The 21782-nt window shown below is 38.8% G+C and overlaps 1 protein-coding gene and 1 long non-coding RNA gene across 15 annotated transcripts in view; one reads left to right on the forward strand and one right to left on the reverse strand.

Annotated features, from left to right (window-relative positions):
• The window catches only part of LOC140624238 (uncharacterized), a 67965-nt gene that overhangs the window by 32279 nt on the left and 13904 nt on the right, over positions 1–21782 (reverse strand). For all 13 annotated transcript variants that reach the window (XR_012023734.1, XR_012023736.1, XR_012023740.1 and 10 more), the window contains one exon: positions 6494–6601. This is a non-coding gene — a long non-coding RNA (uncharacterized lncRNA). The remainder of the gene's footprint in view (positions 1–6493; positions 6602–21782) is intronic.
• Positions 1–21782, forward strand: part of GRB14 (growth factor receptor bound protein 14) — a 164099-nt gene that overhangs the window by 12940 nt on the left and 129377 nt on the right. For both annotated transcript variants that reach the window (XM_072810969.1, XM_072810970.1), the window contains one exon: positions 18823–18913. In XM_072810969.1, coding sequence (XP_072667070.1) covers positions 18882–18913 — 32 coding nt within the window. In that variant the 5' untranslated portion in view covers positions 18823–18881. The remainder of the gene's footprint in view (positions 1–18822; positions 18914–21782) is intronic.

The raw sequence follows: 21782 nt of genomic DNA on the forward strand, positions 1-21782 counted from the left end.
CAGATGGAACAGGTTAGGTAGTCCACAGGAGGGCTGAAGAACCAAGCTCAGAAAGTGGGTCCGAATTAGGCACTAGGAAGTACAGAATGTAGCTAAGCTTATATCTCATGATCAGCCTGGAAGCGACATTGCCTCCAGCAGTGCTGCCATTGGCCTGTGCTGTTGCTGCTGACATGAACAGCCACTACCACTGAGACTTGACTTAACTGCTCTGTTGCCTCCAGAACAAGTCCCAACTACATTGATTCGGTTACTTCCTCCATAGCCAATATTCCTGCACAGACCTTCCTGCTGGCACACCTAAGTGACAAGCTGGTATCTTACTTAGTGGTGGGGATAAGAGGGGATGAAAGCTCTTCCAGTTCCTTTGAGGGAAGTGGGGCTTCGCCTCACCACATTTACACAACAGAGTCCCTGCCCAATAAGAAATGAGCTTGGATTATGGGCAGACAGAAATAAAGCAAATACCCATTGAACATGATCATCTGATTATTTAATAATTAAAATGAATGAGTGCATTAACAGTAAAGTTTAATTAGTTCAAGCAACTACTTTAATAAACAGAGCCGCCAAATTCTAGTTTTGGTAGTGGCGCATAACTGGGTAAATAATTTGACTTCTCTAGGTCTCTCTCTTACATAAAGTGAGGGTTTGACCTATGATCTCCAATTTTCATTATAACTAACTTCTCCTTTTTAAAAATTGTGAGTGTTATTTGCAGAGGCTCATCCACATGGTGGAGCCATATGCCTAGGACTTGGCAGTACCTATTGCCCTAGTTTTATAACATTAAAGAAACTCTTAGTGAACCAAACTAGCTAACTTTTGAAATTACAATGGATTATTTTTATGTTGTGTATGAAAGATTATTGACTGAAGTTGGTTAAATTGAATGATTACCCATCAAATTTTCCATTTTGCATGCAGAAATGTGGGGAGTTTTCATAGTCTCATTTTATTTTCTGAACTCCAACACAGCTTGATTGTCTGGAGATAGCCTATAGCCTGGAGAATGGCAAGCTCAGGAAACACCCTTCCCAAGAGAGTGTGGGTTCTTGGTACAGAAATCTTTTCATGAAAGATTTGGTTCCAAGGTTCTCTATGAGGAAATTTGGGGACTTTCCATTTAATTCACCTCATCTGAGTCATTCCTTCAGTGGCCTCAATGTCACCTCTGAGAATGATCCAACCTTTTTAGGACAATACAGAATCTACTCTCTCCCCTTTGGGAAAGATCCCAAGTATTTTTGGAAGAAAAGATGATGGTGCTCCATAGTTATCTGGCTTCCCCTTTCACAGTGTATTTATTATTAAGGAGTTTCTTAAACCTACAAGGAATCCCCCTAGATGCATCTTTTGTCAGCCCAAATCAAACCAAACCAAGACCAAATCTTCAGGAAAGATTTCACTTGCTCCCCTAGTCCTCCTATTCGTGAATGGCATGACACTTTCCAACTAGACCAATGTCTTATTAATTCAGAGAGACATGTATGCCTTTTGAACAAAAAGATAATTTGCCAAAACTCTGCATGATTTGCCACGCAGTTTACTATAGGATGGATCCAAATTTCCAAGCAGTGGTATAACAGAGAAATCAGACAATTGGAATAGGCATTCAGAAATGGCTATTCATCCAGAAGCATAAAATTCTCATTCTTAGGAATGTTTGGTTTTATTTACCAGACCTGAGTCATGCCCATGTTAAAGGGAAATTCCCAATGAGGTCCTGGATGTGACCAACTGGGTGTGCTCCAATCTCCTCAAGCCAACACCAGACCAAAACAGGACCTCATTCAGTGAAGCTTACACTAGGACTGCCTCCATGGTTACAGGGTAGTTCACAGAGCAGGCATCTGCATTCAGAAGTTGCTTTTTGATGAGCAACCTTAAAACCCCATATTATGGCAGTCAATGACGGTTGTATTTTATTACTTATCACATAGATATGACTAAAGATTACCATTTTGCCCCAATGCTGTATTATTCAAACCTTGCTTTGATTTGCTATATTTTTGTTATTTATACTCAAGAAATAAATGATAATAGATACTACTTATACAGGGAAATAAATGAAAACAAAGAATAGGTTAGCTTCTTTATTCTTGCCCTGATCATTTTCTATGTTTCTAAGGTTTTTATAAATACAGTTTGTGTTCCTTTGTCCTTTCAGCAATAGAAAAGTTCTTCCCTCCCATTTCCCTTAAGACTTACAGATTATCTTTAAAACATGGCTGTGTACTCTCATGTTTTTGGCTGTTCTAATAATAATTTAATATAAAATGGGGATTAATGGCTCTTAATTACATTGGCCCTGAACACTGGCCCTAGTGGGACTGGTTGAAGACTTAATATGGACATATGATGGGTAAATTTCAAAAACAACATAGAGTTGTTGGAAACATTTTCATTTTCTCATAATGCACTAAGATTAATAGAAAAAAATCATAGCTGAAGAGACCAGGAATAATGATCTACTTAATAAACTGATGGAAGGAAAAATCAAGAAGATAGTAAATATTCATACTCCTATTATGTAAAAATTCTTCACATAGAGCCCGGCATATAAAGCCCAAATGAACTAAGGTTTATATTAGTTAACTTTATGAAATGCGCATATTATTGCTACTTTCTAGGGAGAGAAACTGAGAGACAGAAACCAAGGGAGTTACATTGTCTCAGAACATCTGGTCTGGCTGGTTAAAGATGAGGTTGAGGTTTAAACTCAAGTCTTTATAGATCACAGCCTGTGTGCTTAACCACAGTACTGGCTGGGATGGATGCAGGCTGAATAAGTATATATTCTTTACAAAATAAATATATTAAACCCATAAAGGATAGAATATCTTCTTCTTGGAATACTAGTTTATAAATTCTCCTTCATTCCTATATAATTTTATTAATCTATTATATTAGTGTCTAAAATTCAGTTTATCAAACTGAATCAGTATATAAGTTCATTCTTCCTACACTTTAATAAAATCTGTTGGTTGATATAGACATGACCTGCTTTGTGATAATTGTTTATATATGTGTTTACTTGTGCTATATATACTGTGTAGTTGTCTTAATTCCCAAATTTATGAATATGTTAACAAAAACTAAAGCTCTTGTTTTATTTATTTATTTGTTTATTATTTATTTATTTTAAAAACTCCTATTTTTTTAAATGAAGTTATTGAGTACACTGATGACGTAGGAAAATACAACAGATTTTTCTGAGGGAATTGTTTTAGTGGCCTTTACATATAGGGGGTCAAGTTCAATCTAGTATGGTAAACTTGCTCTAAAAACACATGTCATTTTTAGGGGTCCTATTAATTGCTGAAGGGATATGCTTATGTGCTATAAAAATGACATTTTTTACTTCCCTTTATTCATTTGTCACTATTCTCTGTTCCTTTTAGGATTTCTAAGGATTTTTATTTCTCATTGTATGTCCAAATCAACCTCATTTTCTTTAAAAAGAATTTTCCAGAGAAGTACATAGGAGTCAAAAACAGCAATAAAATATCTTAGATAACTTTTTTAGATTGCTTAGCTGTTACATATGCCATAAAAATAACTGTTTTTGTACAACTGGTAATTAAGTAACATGATAATCTGTATAGGAAATGGCTTGTTTTGTTCACTTCCAAATTATGTCATTATATAGGCATCCATTGGTTTGGGAATGAATACTTACAAAATATGTTGGTTAAAAGGTCTTTATCAAATGAGAGGAGACTTAAATTTGAGTAATGAAATCAGGGATTGGCAGACTTCATCTGTTCATGGCCAGATAGTAAATACTTCAGTCTTTCCTGGCCATATGGTCTCTGTGGCAACTACTCGGCTCTGCCATTATAGCACAAAAGCTTCCCTCACCTTTCCCTTAACTTACAGATTATCTTTATTTTTTTAAAAAAGATTTTTAATGTATTTATTCATGACAGACACAGAGAGAGAGAGAGAGAGAGAGAGGCAGAGACACAGGCAGAGGGAGAAACAGGCTCCCTGCGGGGAGCCCGACATTGGACTCGATCCTGGGTCTCCAGGATCACACCCGGGGCTGAAGATGGCGCTAAACTGCTGGGCAACCGGGGCTGCCTTATAGATTATCTTTAAAACATGACTATGTACTCTCATGTTTTTGGCTGTTCTAATAATAATTTAATATAAAATGGGGATTAATGGCTCTTAATTACATTGGCCCTGAACACTGGCCCTAGTGGAAATGAACAGAATTTGGATGATTGGAACCAAAAGTGCAGGCAGGACTATAAATTGGGTGAAGACCTGAAACATGAACACACAGGATAGTTGTTTTAAAGAGAAGGAAATGGGGATATAAGATTGAAAGAGAGTTCAAAGTTTGGCTCTACAGCCAAGGAAAAAGGAAAGGCGCATCATGAAAATAAGTGACGAAAGTTTAAAAAGTTCAAAAATGTCTTTTCAAAGGTGAACTAGACCATTGTACACAGCTGAATAATCCTAATTGGTTGACATTTTAATACAGATTATGGGTAAGAGTCGTAAGCAACAGTATTTGAAAGATGTTAGTTGTATCATAAAATTACCAATATTACCCAAAAACCTTGCAGAAGAGAAGAGACCATTAAATATGAACAAGTTAGTGAACTAATAGATAGGTTGGCATCTAGTAATAGGGATCCTGAGCTGGAGAGGCCAGGGTTTAAAGATTTGTGAATGGCAGGTAATTACAGGGAGCAAGACCCAAGTGCAGATATTGGTATACAAAGCAGGATAATCAGAGAAATGGATCAAAGAAGATACTCATAACCTGGAATCCGAGTTATCAAGAAGGGTCTAAAAGATGCAGTGAAATTCCCTGAATTCTGAGTTCCTGTCAACATTGAGAGAACACATAGATGAGGTTCTCCTGCTAGGTGATTAGAATTGGCAGGAAAACAAAAGACAGAAAGGGAGAGAGCTGTACTATAAGTAACCAAAGAATGAAATAACACCCTGGTTAGATGACATAGTATTTTTTAATAAAGCGAAACCTAGGTCTTTCACTTTCTTCATTTAAATTATGCCACTATTCAATTTAAATTCTGTGTCATCAGCTGGACATTAGTTGATATTTATTTTAGTCATTTTAATTACAAATATGGTCATAGGAAATGCATATTTGATTGTATATGTCCTAAAATCTGGTACTCATGCTCTATTTGGAGAAGCCCATTTGGTCACATTCTTGGTCTTACATCTTACTGACCCATCACCGAGTCTTACTATGCCCCTAAGCATCCCTCTACTTATCTATTTCTTTCCTTCCCCCATTGGTTCAACTTAGCTCAAGTCTTCAGCTTATCTGACTTGGATTGCTGAAATATCTTCTCAAATCCTATCTTCACACTTGAGCCAGAATGGTCTTTACAAAACAAAAATTACATCATGTCCCCTCTCATTACCTTTAGGAGCCCAGCTCCATTACTGCCCAACTGTGCAACTTTGGTAAAGTACTTTCAGTGTCTGTGCCTCAGTTTCATTTCCTATAAAATCGGGAGTAATAACAGTATCTAGAACATACACCAGATGTGAAGACTAAATGAGATACATTTAGAGCAATGTGCCCCACTCATATAAGCACTAAAAAAGCATTACATATTACTCTTGTTTAGAATGGCATCCAAATTCTTTTGTATAGTATTCAGCACCCCTCATGATCTTGCCCTTGTTTTCCTATCTGACATCAACCCTCATCACACCACAAACTACTCCTTACCTTGCACCAATAACACTGCTCTAGCCACGCTGAACTACTTACAATTATTTTCAATCTTCCATTCTTTCTCTTAGGTCAGGGCCTTTGCACACGCAGCTATACTTCTGTCTGGAAAGTCCCACATACTTTGCCTGATTAAATTCCATTCTTCTTTGGGACTGAGCTTCATCTTCGTTGCAAAGGCTTTTCTAGGTCTCTGAAGCCTAGACCAGGTGTTTTTTTGTTTTGTTTTTTTTGTTTGTTTGTTTTTGTTTTGCCTAGATGCCCTGCAGTTAACTGTGTTTACCTGCCTTCATGAACTCATTGTAACTGCTTGCTGCTTTGGCTATCTCCCCTCTGTAGTCCACAAAATTCGGGGAGGCGGAATTCTGAGGGCAGAGCCTGTGATGGTGCCTGGCACATACAGCACAGGCAACAAATAATTTGTTGCCTTCGTTACTGAATAGGCCACTTATGGCATAATACGGCTGTTATTTTAAAAGTGAAACAAAGCAAAGCAAAACATATTGATGGCAATTACACAATCATCCTATTTGTTTCCTTCCCAAAATATTCAGACACACTGGAAATACATAAGTAAATGTGGTGTTTGGAGTATAAATATGTCTCATTCAAAACGGAAGCTTGAAGCCATTATATGCATTTTTAAAATGTACTGTAAAAATATGCTTAATGTTATAAGCTACAAATTATTGCACCAGATAGGAAAAAAAAAATCAAATTGTCAATTGACTAGTTATATTTACATTTATAATTAATTCTTACCTTTTTTGTTCCTTAGTTAGGGCTCCTGTTTTAACTTTGAGATAAACATGATGTTCACTGAGCTTGACTTATTGGACAGTAACCCAGGACCCACTGAATCGAAGCACCCTGGAGAAATACAAATATATTTTTATTCATTATGGCAGATGCTCTTTGAAACTTGAATTGTGAGAACAGAAGTTCAATGAATGTGTTTCACATTTGTTCTTGTGACAGAGGCCAAATGACACCATGTAAAGATCCTCAACTAAGTGTCAAGAGAAAAACTTGTGTCCTGGAGTCCTCTTTGCCACTTACAATAGCCTTGTGATTGCAAGGGTGTCTTCCAACATCTCTTGATTTTAGAATAGAGAAGAAAGATGTCTTAAGAGGCACAGCATGGGTAGGAGAAAGGATCTGATATGTAAGTGCTGGGGAGTCCTGGCTTTGCCACTATTACTTGGGTGATCACTAAACTGTCTGTTCGCATTTTCTCTTTCCCTCCTCTATATATTGTAAGTGCTCAGCATACACTTTGTTAGATGATACAAAAATGAATGTGTGGTTCTCATCTAGTAGAGCTAAGAATTCAGTATAAAAGACAGAACTCCAAACCTCTAATGATATCGCTAGTCACATAGCTCAAACTTCTCTGTGCATTAGAATCAGCTGGAGATCATCTTATTTTTTTTTAATTTTTATTTATTTATGATAGTCACAGAGAGAGAGAGAGAGGGGCAGAGACACAGGCAGAGGGAGAAACAGGCTCCATGCACCGGGAGCCTGATGTGGGATTCGATCCCGGGTCTCCAGGATTGCGCCCTAGGCCAAAGGCAGGCGCCAAACCGCTGCGCCACCCAGGGATCCCTGGAGATCATCTCAAAATGTGCATTGTGACTCAGTAGGTCTGGGGGGGAACCCAAGGTTCTGTACTTCTTAGAAGCTCCCAGGCAGTGGAGACTACTGACCCCGGGGCCCTGCTTTGAGGAGCAAGTACATTGAGATATGCACAGAGAGACACTAGAACAGTATAGAAGGAAGCTAACTCAACCAGGAATACTCCACAGAGCAAGTGAAATGGACTTGAGGGATGAGTAACAGAAGGTGAAAGAGAAGGTATTAAATGCATGTGAGTAGGGGCAATTTTTATATAGGACATAGAAGTGTGAATAGCTACAGTGTGGGTGTGGAAAAAAGATAGCAATGTGGTTGGGGGGGGGGTGGCATGTGGTAAGGAGACCAATTTCCAGGAAGTGGAATAGTCCACATGGACGATGATGAGGACCTATATCACTTTAATGTATTCATCTGATTATTCATAGGCCCATTTTGAAAAAGGTATGTGGTAGAGAGGGCCTCATGAAGGTGGGGACTGTGAGGACAGAAAAAAGGAAAGATTTCTTCCAAAATATTTATGGGGTAAAAAATGACAGGACCAGATCCCTGACTGAATGTGGTGGAGGGTCAAGGATGAGGCATGCAGGGATGTCTATGGCTCAGGTGACCAGAAAACAGGGTTGTTTTTTAACTTGGAGAATCCAAAAGAAGAAGCAGGTTTGGATTCAGTGGAGGAAGTGAAAAATAAAAATGAAATGAGTCTTGGGCCACTCAGTGGTTGAGCATCTGCCTTTGGCTCAGGTCGTGATCCCGGAGTCCTGGGATTGAGTCCCACTTCAGTCTCCCCGCAGAGAGCCTGCTTCTCCCTCTGCTTACATCTCTGCTTCTTTCTCTGTTTCTTGTGAATAAATAAATAAAATCTTCAAAAAAATGAAATGAGTCTTAAGCATATAAAATGTAACGACTGAGGGAGAGATTCACGTCCAGTCCAGTAGGTCTGAGGATTACTGTTGCTCCCTTTTGTTAAGTCCATTGTCCTTGAATACTGCATAGAGTTAGCACTTTCTATTTAGTAATAAATAAAACAACAATTTTAAGAAAGAATTAACATTTACCCTCATTTCATGAGTCCCCTCAGAGATTTTTCTCTGTTCACTTATAAATTCTTTTTGTGTATTTCTTAAAAGTTGACTGTTATGACTTTTAATCGTATTAAAATCTTTTTTTTCTGAACACAGCATCTTTTTATCTTGCCCGTGGATAGGTCATATAATACAATTCATTTTCTATGTCTCTTCCTTTTAATTATTGCCAGCATAATTTCAGCTGCTTTTGTTGAAAAGTGATTATTGACCTTATTTTCTCCTTTGACACTCTCTTTCCATTTCTCGTGGGCTCTATCTGATTATGTTCCAGACTCCTTAAATAAGTCATTCTGAAACAATTTGTCATGAATAAATTATTTTTGGTAGTAAATGATATTGAATCTTAAAGAAAAACTGTACAATAAAATGAATTTAGCAAAATTTTGTCTCTACTAGTAGAACTGAAATTTTTTCATAACAGGAGTTCCAAAATTGTAAATCATCAGGGCCATGTAGGTAATGTAGTAGATAAAAGGGGGCTGAATATAGGAATTCTGGCATTTTGATGCTGTCATAATTCGTGTTCAGTACTAAAGATGAAACTTGGCCAGGGAGGCATTAATGATCAGTGGGGAGTGTGGAAAGCTGGAGAGCACAGGCCCCAGATGAAGGGAAAGATATGAAGGGAAAGGTATGTTAGTGACAGGGGATTGATCCATGGAGGAAGGCAGATGATCTCTTTCAAGATTTTCTGATTTTTCAAGAGAAGTAGAAATCTAGATTTTTAATTGACGTCTACTGATCTTATCAATGTTGGCTCAAATATTTAAAAAATACCATTCATAGTTATGGGTTGAACTGCATCCCATAAAAAGATATTTTGAGTCCTAATCCCAATATCTTGGACATGACCTGATTTCAAAATAGGGTCTTTGCAGATGTAATCAAGTTAAGATGCATCATCAGGGTGGGCCCTAACATGGTATGACTGGTATCCTTGCAAGAAGACAGGAGAGAAGCACACAGGGCAAAGGTCATGTGAAGGAGGCAGAGACTGTAATGGTGCCTCTAAAAACCAAAAAACGGCAAGGACTGCCAACCATCGCCAGAAGCCAAGAAGAGAGCATGGAACAGATTCTCCCTCCCAGCCCTCAGATTCTCCCTCAGTCTTGTTAACTTTTAGACTCCAGAACCCTAGACAGTATATTTCTGTTGTTTCAAGCCACACAGTTTGTGGCACTTTGTTACAGAAGCCCTAGGAAATTAATAAAATAGTAAATAAACATGCCTGTGAGTTTTATATACAGTCTACTACCGTGTAATATTAGGTAATTTTGTTACAGATTTTAAAAACCCTGGAATTTGCAAAAAACAAAACAAAACAAAACAAACTTTTTTTTTTGGCTATACTTGGCTAGAATATGGCAAGCTGATTTGTGTCGTCATCAATATTGTCATTTTCATTGACATTGCTATTAGCACAACAGATGACCAGGAGTTAAGTATTTAAATTTATTCCCTCAATAAATATTAAGTAGTACCAGGTGCCAGCTACTGGGCACGGCTCAAGAAGTAAAACTGTGAGTAAGAACAGCCGTTTCCTTGAAGAAATTGACCACTATCACAGTTGTTGCCATATAGAACAGTGATGAGAGAGCATCTCAGAATGCTACAGGAAGACAGCTACAGGTCAGGGAAACCATCCAGTGGTGATGTGCACAATTTAAGTGTGTGTGCCTCAGGAGTGAGATGTAAGCAGATCTGTCTTATATCTCAGTATACATATAACAGAGCTGAGGTTCCAACCCAGGACCTCTGACCCAAATTCCTTTTTACCTCATCACACTACTTTGGTTTTCTTCATCTGCAGAAATGGGGATAATATTCCTTTCAGCTTTCTTGAAGAATACATTAGACCTCTGGAACACACTGACTCTGTGTCTTGGCAGAACTTACTAGTGCCCACCAGATTCTGGTTCCCACCTGTCCTGGATACGTGGAGGACTATATTTCCCAGATTCTGCACACTTGGCCACAGCCACGTGACTAGTTCTGACCAATGGGTCACAGCACGGAAGAGCCAGTGTGCCATTTTCCATGCTCTCTTCCTCTGAGGCTGGGAGCCCGGAGACCATGTGTTCCAGATGGTGGAACTGCAAATGATGACGTTTCTGTCAGCCTGGGTCTCTGAGCAATTATCAGAACAGGACCCCTGCCAACCCATGATGGAAATAAATCTTTGCTTTGTTACACTACTGGGACTTGAACGTAAATTTTTTACAGTAATTTATCTTAGTCTATCCTGACCAATGCCGTAGTTCATAATACCTGCTCCACAAATTTTCTTCTTTCTTTTAACAATAATTTAGTTCACAGGGTGATAGAAATGACTTATATTTTTAAAAATATTAATATTTAGGCATGTATTACCTAGCTGAATTTAATATATTCTTATTCCAGATCCTGAGACAAACCAAAAACCGCTTATGATAGTTAAATGTGTCCTAAGACTAGCTGAAATTGAAAAAACCATTTGCTGTCAGAAAAAAGTCACCTCTCATTAAAGATCATTTCTCTCATTCCTCCAAACCAAATTATTTAAGCTTAAAAATAGCAAAAGGACCTTATGAAAAAAACATATAAATGCTAAAAATCCCAGCTTGAGGTTTCAACCACTATTCTTAACATACCTTCAGAGGGTTTTGACTGTCATTACTACAAATAGAAGACTTCCAGGAAGGAATTATTCAACAAAAAGAAGTCTTTTATTTTCTCTACAAATTTGGGACATCAGGAGAAAGATGAGAGTAAATATAATTCCAAGTTTTCTGCTCAAACAAATCTAAATGCTTCTGTCTAGCATTCAACGTCTTGATGATACGTTCTCATTTGCTAACTAACCGCATTTCCCACTATTTTCCCCTAACATAGAGTCCATTTTAATCAGTCTCCTCAAAATCCACAAACAAGCCATATTCATCCTTTCTTTATGCCTTTTATCCATTTGCCTGAAATGCCCTTCTCTCTTACTTGGAGAATGAGCTCTAGGTCCACTTATAGTTGTATTTTGTCCTCTAAGATTCAGTGCTTTTTGTTGCTGGTGTTGTTGCTTTTATTTTACCATTTTATATACACAAATATATAAATAATACATAAAAGCAATATACATAATATTATATACAAATATATATAGAGAGAGAGGAGAGAGAGGAAGAAAGAGACATAATTTACATATGACATTATATTAGTTTCAGGTGTACTAGATAACAATCTAATATATGTATATACTGTGACATGATCACCCCAACAAATCCAGTTAACAACCATCGATGCTTTTTAATGCCTAGTAATTTTGTCTCTTATCTGGACTCTAAGTTCTCTAAGAACAGCAATGATTTTTTTTTTTTTCACTTCACCTCCATATCCACAAAGCTTTAACACAGTACTGAGCACACCATCAGCAGTAAATAAACACTTCCTGGTTGATTGGTTTGTGAGTGTATGTGGGGATGGATGGATAACGAAGTCTGACCAGGAAGGACCGAAATTGAAGAGAATCCAGAAGGATTCATGACTGAAGTCAACATTGGTGTTTGGGGAACTCCAAAATCATCTTCCATAGTTTAATTTTAGAGCTGAGTAGTACCAATTAGTGACCATTTGACAGTAAGCCTATCAAAAGTGAAAAACTCTCTGTTTGGGAATAGCTCTCGATGGCTGGAGAAAGAGGGCCTAAATATGATGCTAGGTCACATTTAAACATGAGGCCTTGCATTCTCTGCTGTTGCCTCCACTATGAGAAACAGATAGATGATCACTGTATGCATGATGTCATTTCATCAAAATTGTCACCTAAGTTATAGCACAAGACGTTTTATGAAACAACGGGGAGTTTCAGTTAGCTAATAATCGTGTGATACATACTCATGTGAAGTGAAGTTTCTTAGCACCAGTAAATATGAGCATTTAAGATATTTGGGGAAGTTTTCCTCAGTTGCCAAGTTGTATACTAGGCTATCCTGTATCTGTTATGATTGTTGTTTTCAGATACGGAATGTTAAACTAGGTGTTGAATTTCTAAAAAGATGACATTCCTAAAAAGGAAAGGTCACATCGTAGACAGTGCCATGAACTGAGCTGCTTGAATGGAAGTAGAAGAGGGAGGGCTTGAGGTAGCCGTGAAATTGAGCTCAACTGATTAATTTGTTAAGTATTTTTTGAATGCTAGGCATTGTTCTAGGCACTGCTGGGCTACAAGTGATCAAGACAGACTTGTTCTCTGCAACCACAGAGCTTATATTCCATTTGGGGTGGTAGATAATGAACAAATGAATGATCAGAGTAGATTCAGACAGTGATACGTACAACGAAAAAACACAACAGGATGATATAACAGTGTCGTAAGGAAAAGGGTGGCTAAAAAAAGACCCGGGGGGTGGGGGTGACACGAAGCAGAGGCCTAAATGACACAAGGGACTAGCTTTACTGTAATGTAGGGAAAGAATGTGCCAGCAAAGACCTTTAGGCTGGAGTGAGCTAGTATGCTTGTTTGAGGACAGTAGAAAGGCCAGTATGATGGAAGTATGGCAAAGAAGCCATGTGGCTAAGATGAAACAGCAAAGGATGGGAAGGGTCAGACCTGTAGGCCATGGGATGGAGTTCAGGGTTTAATCTGACTGAAGATTGGACCCCTCACTTTTGGCTTTATCAATTCTGGTTGTAATGTATATAATCTGCTTTCATTGTGCACCTGTTCTTAGGGTGTAGCTTTAGGTCCATATTCCCTCCTTTCACTTGTCCTAACTGCTGTTCTGAAGAATCCACCATCTTTCAAACAGGAAGATTTAATGCCTTTGAGGGATTATTTGGAGAAAATATACACCCTCTGTAATAACCCTTCCTTAAAAAGTATAACTGTTCCTTATGTGTCTATTTTGCAACTAATAGTGTACCAGTTCAGAAACAAAAATCTAAATATGAGAAGCTTTATTTCCTCTCTTATGGTGTTGGTGCCAGGGACAACTTATCAATGTGGCACAAGATCTAGGGCCCTCAATACTTTAAGGGGATCATAAAAATGTTTCAACTTATCTTAAAATTGAAAGAAGCAAATGAACTTTTAGGTTAGAGAAAATGAGTAATATTAATATGTTCTATTATATTCATTTTTATACCAATGCAGTTTTAAAATGTTAAATATTTTTGATGGAAGAAACCCATAAAGGCAGAGTGCATAGGGCCCATGAAAGTGATAATACAGTTCCATTGGTTCCTATATAGTAATAGATATCAAAGTACTCTTTACTCTTAAATATAATTATTATTCTCTTAGAAAAACATTTTATTTTGTTCATTCTAGTTTATTGATTTAGTGAACTTAAACTATTTGAATAGTAAACCCTTTTTTTTTTTTATAAAAGCTTTAATTTATTTATTTGAGAGGGAGAGGGAGAAGCAGATTCTCAGCTGAGCAGAGAGCCAGACATGGGGCTCAATCCCAGGACCCTGAGATCATGACCTGAGCTAAAGGCAGATGCTTAACTGACTAAGCCACCCAGGCACCCCAAGAGTAAACCCTTAATAGTGAAAAAATTTAATGTATCTCAAAGATGCATATTAACTTATAAAAATATATATCTACTAATGTATTACCATGTTGTATGAAATAAAACACAGTTATAGAAATAAAATATAAAGCGAGATTAAAGATGAAATAATGTTTAGATAATTTTTAAAGTTATTAATGATATATAAATGTTTAATTTTTTAAGATTTTATTTATTGAGTTAGTTTAGAGAGAGAGCACAGGGGTAAGAACAGAGGGGGAGGGAGAGGAAAGAATCCCAAGTGGACTCTGCACTGAGTGCAGAGTTGATGTGGGGCTCAATCTTATGACTTTGAGGTCATGACCTGAGCCAAAACCAAGAGTTGGATGCTTAACTGATTGAGTGCCCCAGGCGCCCCTATAAAATGTTTATTTCTTTTAAAAAATATTTATTTATTTTAGAGAGAGAGTGGAGGAAGGGGCAGAGGGAGAGAGAGAGAATCTCAAGCCAGCTCTGCACTGAGCACAGAACCTGATGTGGGGCTTGATCCCACAACCCCAAGATCATGACCTGAGCCAAAATCAAGAATCGGACGCTTAACTGACTGAGCCACTCAGTACCTCTAAAATGTTACTCTTAATAAAATACTGATAATTGTTTTTAGTGAAAACAATGTAAGTGAATATGCTTAACTTCTATAAAAGCCTTCTTCTTACATTTAGTGATCTGAGAATCAATTTCAGCCTTTTAAACCTGGTTTTAAGGACTGACATAGATGAAAAGATACTTCACAAAAAATTTATATATTTCAATGGAATGAGTACATCAAGGAAAGCACTTAGGAAACTCTGATACTTGTTTTTCAGTCTCATCTACCAAATACGTAGACATCTTGTTGAAATTCAGCAACTTGATAAATGACACAAGGGAGTAGCTTCTTGGGGACCAATCATTTGTTTTTGAAACCTGATCAGAAGTTGTTGCACTGTTATACTTATAGCAATGTGTTCAAGATTCAGTGAAATCATTGTATAGAATATTTTTAAACAGATTATAAAATGTTATTTTTTAAAATTAAGAAGCTATTATGAGTATAGAAGACATATTTGTATCTGCTATTAAAATGCAGCAAAATCACATAACAATGGAAACGCCTCTGAAGATCCATTTTTTAAAAGATTTTATTTATTTATTCATGAGACACACACACACACACACACACACACACACACACACACACACAGAGGCAGAGACACAGGCAGAGGGAGAGGCTCCATGCAGGGAGCCCGATGCGGAACTCTATCCCAGGTCTCTAGGATCAGGCCCTGGGCTGAAGGTGGCGCTAAACTGCTGAGCCACCTGGGCTGCCCTGAAGATCCATTTTAAAAATATTTTGCTATATTAATGAGAAACAGTGAATCACTCATTATTAAAACATCAACTTAATCTTGATGGGATGAATTAAAATCTTTCTTTTCTCAAAAAATATCTACAAGGTAACATTCTATTGAGGCCCACTTATCACTGCAGCAAAGTTCAAATTTGGAGCACTTATTTAATGTGTAAGAGAGAAATGTGTAACCTATCTTTTAATTAAACAATCATTTTAAGCACTTCAACAAGAAAGCCAGTGAACTTCTTTGTATAACAAAATGAACATGGTCATTGTCTTCCTCGTTATAAAATATTTAAAGGTTATAATACTTAGAATAAAATATTTTTAAATTCACTTAATGGAACAAGGAAATTGCAACACATGGCAAAATACTGAAAGGGAACCCAAGAAGGATGGAGTAATTCTTAAAGACCTTTGGATAATACCATATACTATTGATATACTTTACACACATCATATGATCCATGCTTTCTTGATAAATACAGGCAATGAGGGTGCCAGTGTAAATATCTATATTAAAAGATTAATACAGCTTAACTTATTTTCTATTTTTCAGATAAGAAATAATTACAAATAGGAGATTTGATATTTTCACCTTGCAATAATGAATTATTAGACTCTGGAGACCATTCTGTTAAATTTCCATTGGGTATTTCTCATCTTTTTTTGGTTTAATTTTTATTCTACTTGTCTTCTCCTAACATATTTACTACGACATCGATTCCTTTTCTTATTTTTTGCCAATCAAAATGTTCTTTAAAAATGACAACAAATCAACACAGAGATTACAATTTCTAAATGGTCTGTGCATTTACACAGATTTTTCTCTGGTTCTCCTGTCAGTTGAAGTTAATAATAGAGATTAATTGAAGAAAAATTCTTTCTGTAATTGAAAAGCAATTTTCTAAAGCCTTTATTATTCAAAAAGAACTAGGCTAAATTAGCAAAATATATTCAGAAAGCTATGAAATATGCACACCTTTAAGACGAAACAAGTTTTGATCTTGAACAATAAAGATACTTTTTCACTTTTTGTTTACTTATATAAAAGTATTACATACTGAAACAGTAGAAATATGTTGTATGCTTGTCAATCGAAAATATCTGTAGATAGAATATTATTTCCATGGCTTTAACATTATGAAAGGATAGAGAAGCAAATGTTACTTATGTCAAATTGGAAATTTTAAAAAGTAAAATGAGATTATCTAATTTACTGACTATAGGAAACCAGAGGGCAAAGGGGGATTAGCATTTCAGAGACAAAATATTAGAAAGAGTACGTTAATAGCTGAGATAAAGTCATTCTATTGACTATTTTCATTTCAAAGTCTGCTATTACATCAATTGCTAGTATTTCAATTCACATTTGAATCAAAACATTGCTTAGAAGAATATGGCTGAATGTTTTAAGAATTTACTAGGAATCCATTATCCATTAGTATTGCCTATTACTTTAATTCAAAATAGCGGGAGAAAATTTGGCAAAATAAGGCAGCTTTGAAGTAGCATTGTAAAATAAATTTTTTTTTTAGTAAATGGCCACAAAAAATTTCTATTCAGCTCATCAAATTTGCCTTGGCCTAATCCATATTTACCAACTTACTTCCTCCTAGCTATTTTCATCATTTTCTATCATTAAACTAAGACAGTAGTTCTCAGTCTTGAAACCAGCAGAAATAACCCCCTGAGGGAAGTAATAACTACCTACCTCTTTGACCGCGCCTTCTCTGTCTACTTTGAGGCTTCTTCTTCCTCCTTCTGCACCCGAAATGTTCCTGACTGAGGTTAGTTCAAGTCTTTACTCTTTACTTTTCATACCCTTGCCTCTGATAATCGCATTTACCCAGTGATCTCAATTATTGCCTCCTAGCAGAAGAATCCTCAGCTAGCTGACTCTAGCTGAGACTTTTCAAGCTACAGGCTCACATTCCAACTTTCTGCTGGCCACCTACATTTGGATGCAGTACAAACAATACACATGTAATGTCTACAAAATCAAATGCATGGTCTTCCTACATCATCCTCTTGTTTCTGTTAATGCTCACAGAATTCCCCTACCTATGTTGCTTTGAGACTCGGTTCTTTGAATCCTTTGTCTCTCCTCTTACTGCCATCACATGCATTATCTTTAAAAACATCTTAACTAGTCTCCTTACTGCCAAGTGAGAAACAGGTAAATTTGAATTATCATTCTGAAGCATGGCTTTAATCATGTTCCATATCTTCTTTAAAAACTTTGTTTGCTTCTGATTACTTCTAGAAGGATGTTCAACTTCCTTAATCTGCTATTCCAGAATTTAATGATGTGTCAGACTTCTCTGGATTCATTTCCTACCATTCTATCACTTTTAGTTATACACTAAAGCTGGATTTTATTACTTTATGTTTCTCCAGTATAATATGCAATAGCTTGCCCCTTTAGCTTTGCTGATATCTAGGGTTTTTAAAAAAGATTTTATTTATTTATGAGAGACAGACATAGAGAGAGAGAGAGAGAGGCAGAGACATAGGCAGAGGGAGAAGCAGGCTCCATGCAGGGAGCCTGATGTGGGACTTGATCCCGTGACTCCAGGATCATGCGCTAGGTAGGCCAAAGGCAGGCGCAACCACTAAGCCACCCAGGCTTCCCGCTGATATCTAGGTTGAAATGCTGAACAACCTTTAAATCCTAGTTCAAATAAATCTTTTCCAAGAAGCTTTACCTGATAGTGCCAGCTTAATTGTGATCTCTGATTTATTTAGTTTGATTTATTCCCATGGGTTCCATGATGTAACAGAAAGGGTTTGGGCTTTGAACTTCTCTACATCAAGGTTCCAAATTCATTCTTTAGCTTTGTGACAACAGGAAACTTATTTAACTACTTTAATTTTTGACATCTATAAAATGAGAATACTACAGCCTACCAAGAAGTTCAAAAGAAATTGTGTGATATAATTGATGCCACCAAGAGAGAAGACAATTGAGTGGCTACTTCTCAGTGGCCTACGAAGATAGAATTTTCACTCATTCAGATATATTAAATGCTAAGGACCAGGTACTCTAAAATAGAGAGTAATGAACAAGATAAATATAGTCCCTACCTTTGCAGGACTAACAGTTCTAGAGTCTAAATTCACCTCAGACCCAAGTCTAATCTTCTACTTTGACCTGAAATTGATTGTATTAGTAGATATGACTCTTGCTAAAAATGTCTCTAACACTGACATATAAAATCAGAATAGTAGCTTCTTATTTATATTAAAGATTGCAACTGTCCGACAAACTGACTACTTGACATGGTTTAACTGGTAGCCACATGGAATTAGAATGAGAAGGGGGGAAAAGACTCAAATCTTTGATGGTCTTGGGCTCTAATAGCCAGATGGGGCAATCCTTCAAACAGGAAAATAGACTTTCTTTCTTCATATATGTATATGGAGAGATGGCACCTGGGATATCAAGTCAAAGGAAGCTCCTGAATGATACCCATCTATTTTCCTCAGCTTCCTAAAGAATTTGCAGACGACGTTCCCAAATTTTCCAATGGATCCTACAGGTAGGGATGGAAATCCCCGGTATAGATCTCTGCACAAGGTATGTCTCATAGTAGTTGTTCTCTCGTAGTTCTAATGTGTGTGTCATCTCAACGTTGGTGTCTACTGACTGTCCTTCATTTGGTTTGAGATCTTCCTGGTTGGTGGTATGATGACTGATTTTCCAATGAAAGTTGGAAATCTTGGGCATTATGTACAGGACTGTGGCTCGAATAGAAGCCTTCTGTTGTAGCCGCTCAGAACACATCCCACATAGCGCATGTGACTGTACAGCTCAACACCCTCTGTTGTCACCGAAGGATCACTTAGCCATCACAGGCACATCCCTCCCACTGGAGCTGCATCACAGAAAGGGCCGGTCCCTGACAGGAGGCAGGCAGAGTCCAGGGGGAGAGCCAGTGCTGTGTGATGGGATGTGGGAGGTGCTCTGGTGGGAACAACCACATGCAGGAGGGTCTGGTGCTGAGCATGGACGTGTAAAGACTCAGTTTATTGTAAAACACGAGGAAATAGAGGCTCATGAGTCTGCAGACATGCAGATGAAACAGACGTGCAGAGGAGGGAACGCAATGTTTGCCACTCCCCGCCCGGGGACTGCGCTTGCCCTGCGCTGGCTCCCCCGTCACCGTGATGGGGATGTGGCTTTACAGGGAGTACATGTGGGGTTCACTCCTGAATCCAGCTGCACAGCTGAGCACGGCTGTGCTGACACCACGGGCCTTGAATGTGACGCAATGTGCAGTGGCTGACACCAAGTCCCCCGGCTCTGCCCTTAGGACACCCGGTAATCAGACCCACAGACCTACATCCCTGTGTCCAGGCAGTATAGGGAAACACCACACAGAAAGGCCACTCTGCAGAACAACTGGATGCTTCGTAGAGTCAATGACGTGGGAGGAATGTTCTAGAATCAGGAGTCAAAAAGGTGGAGACGTAGCAGCCAATGAACTGTATAAACCCAATTAATCTTATCCAAAAATTCTACACAAGACAGTTTTGGGACAATTGGGGAAATCTGCATTCGGATGTGACATGTTCATTACTATCAGTTTTCCTCAGTGTTATGTGGTATTGTGGTCACAGACAGGGGCCACCTTCTTCTGTAAGCCAACCCCACACGGATAGTGTTCCACATACGTACACGCACGGACATATAGGCAGCCAGGTCCCCGTGTACCACGCGTTCAACTTTTGTTCACGTGTGACCTTATTCACTTAAAGCGGGAGAGAAACAGCCAAAAAAAAAAAAAAAAAAAGAAAAAAAAAAAAAAGAAAAGCAAAAAAGAAAAAGAAAACCCCAAAAAACAAAAACGAAAAAACTCCACCAACTAAACATGACTCTCGTGATCTTACTTTCTGTGTTGGGCATTCGTGCTCTTGATCGTCTGCTGTGGGTCCCAAGGGCGTCTCTCCCCGGCTGCTCCATCTAAGGCACAACCGCCCCCGGCCCCAGGATGCAGGCGCAGTGTGGCCCCAGCCGAGGACTCAGCTGTGCTGTGCGTGATGTGCCCTGTTGGATTCCTGTGCACAGGTCCGGGCCAGACAGGACAGCAGAGTCTACACTGATCCGCCCAGTCAGTTTCATTGTGTTGCGCTCTCTGGCCTGCTCAGCCTTCGCCCATCAGTGGACTGTCCTAGTGAACGTGTGCCCCTAAATCTGCGGTGGCGGCTTTGGGTTCACAGCTCCTGCCTCCTCACTCCCCAAACCACAAGATGTGTTGGAGGAAAATGGTGAGAAGCACATGAGAAACTCCCAGCGATGTCGACGGTCACATCAAAGTGCAGCGAGAGGTCAGGCTACCTGCCACAAACCCGGAGCTGGTCGTGGAGCCAGAGAAACACAGAGGCAGCAGGACAGTCACAAGCCATCCTCCTCTACCGGTTAAGGAAATTAGGCTTCCACCTTCCCCGTTGGGGAGTGGACTTGCTTGCGATGGGAACACGGACGAGGGGACCAGCTGGATGCCACGTTCTGGCTCACGGCCCGCCTGTGCCCCGGGGGTCAGAGTGGGCACAGGGGGGCCTGAAGAGGACAGATGCCAGAGTGCACAAAGCTCCTGCCCGCCCAGGGCTGTGTCCCTGGATTCCTGCCGCCAAGGCAGGTACCCCAGACAGAGTCAGGGGACACCTGTGGGATCTCGGGTTCATGCATGTGCATCTGGGGCCCATTGCCCGAATCCTGTGGGGTCAGGGTCCGGGTAGCAAAAGCAGGGCTGAACGACATGATGTCTAGCTCTCCTTCAGGTAAGAGTGGACACGGAGGGAGGGACCGTGGAGAACACGGAGGGAGGCTGTGTTTGGAGAACAGTGCAGGGGGGAGAGGGAGGAGGGAAGGAGCAGCAAAGACTGAAGAAGGGGGAGGCCCAGGCTGGTGTGGGAGGGAGTGCAGAGGAGGGACCCAGAGGGGGCAGAGGACAGAGGGGAGAGAGGGGAGAGTGGGCCTGAGGGCCTCTCCCCTCTTCGTGGTGAAGCTGGGGGTAATGATGATAAAAAAAAAAAAAGAGAGAATGATGAACTAAATTTTGAGCATGACTTATAAATCCTCATGTGGCAAAAAGAAATCAGTAGATAAGAAAGAATGAACTCAACTGAGTATCTTCCATTAGGCAAAATAGCAGCTCAGCATTAAAGACTAGATTTCAGTATTGAGCCAAAAGAAATATCATTATTCTCATACCTATTTCTAAGTTGTCAATTGTACTCCTATAAAATCATGTGCTTGCTAAAATATTGTCTAAGTTTCTTGAAGGCTGAGACAAGGTCTGGTTTAGCTTAGTATTAGAACACCATTCCCATTAGACAGTACCTTCTGCATCAATGCTTAAGAAAGGAATGAATGGCCCATCTTATCCTTAAAGCAAAGGCATACCTATCTAGGCATCATCTGCTCATTGGATAGATCCTCTTAT

Source organism: Canis lupus, chromosome 34, assembly GCF_048164855.1.
Source record: "Canis lupus baileyi chromosome 34, mCanLup2.hap1, whole genome shotgun sequence".
Lineage (NCBI taxonomy): Eukaryota > Metazoa > Chordata > Mammalia > Carnivora > Canidae > Canis > Canis lupus.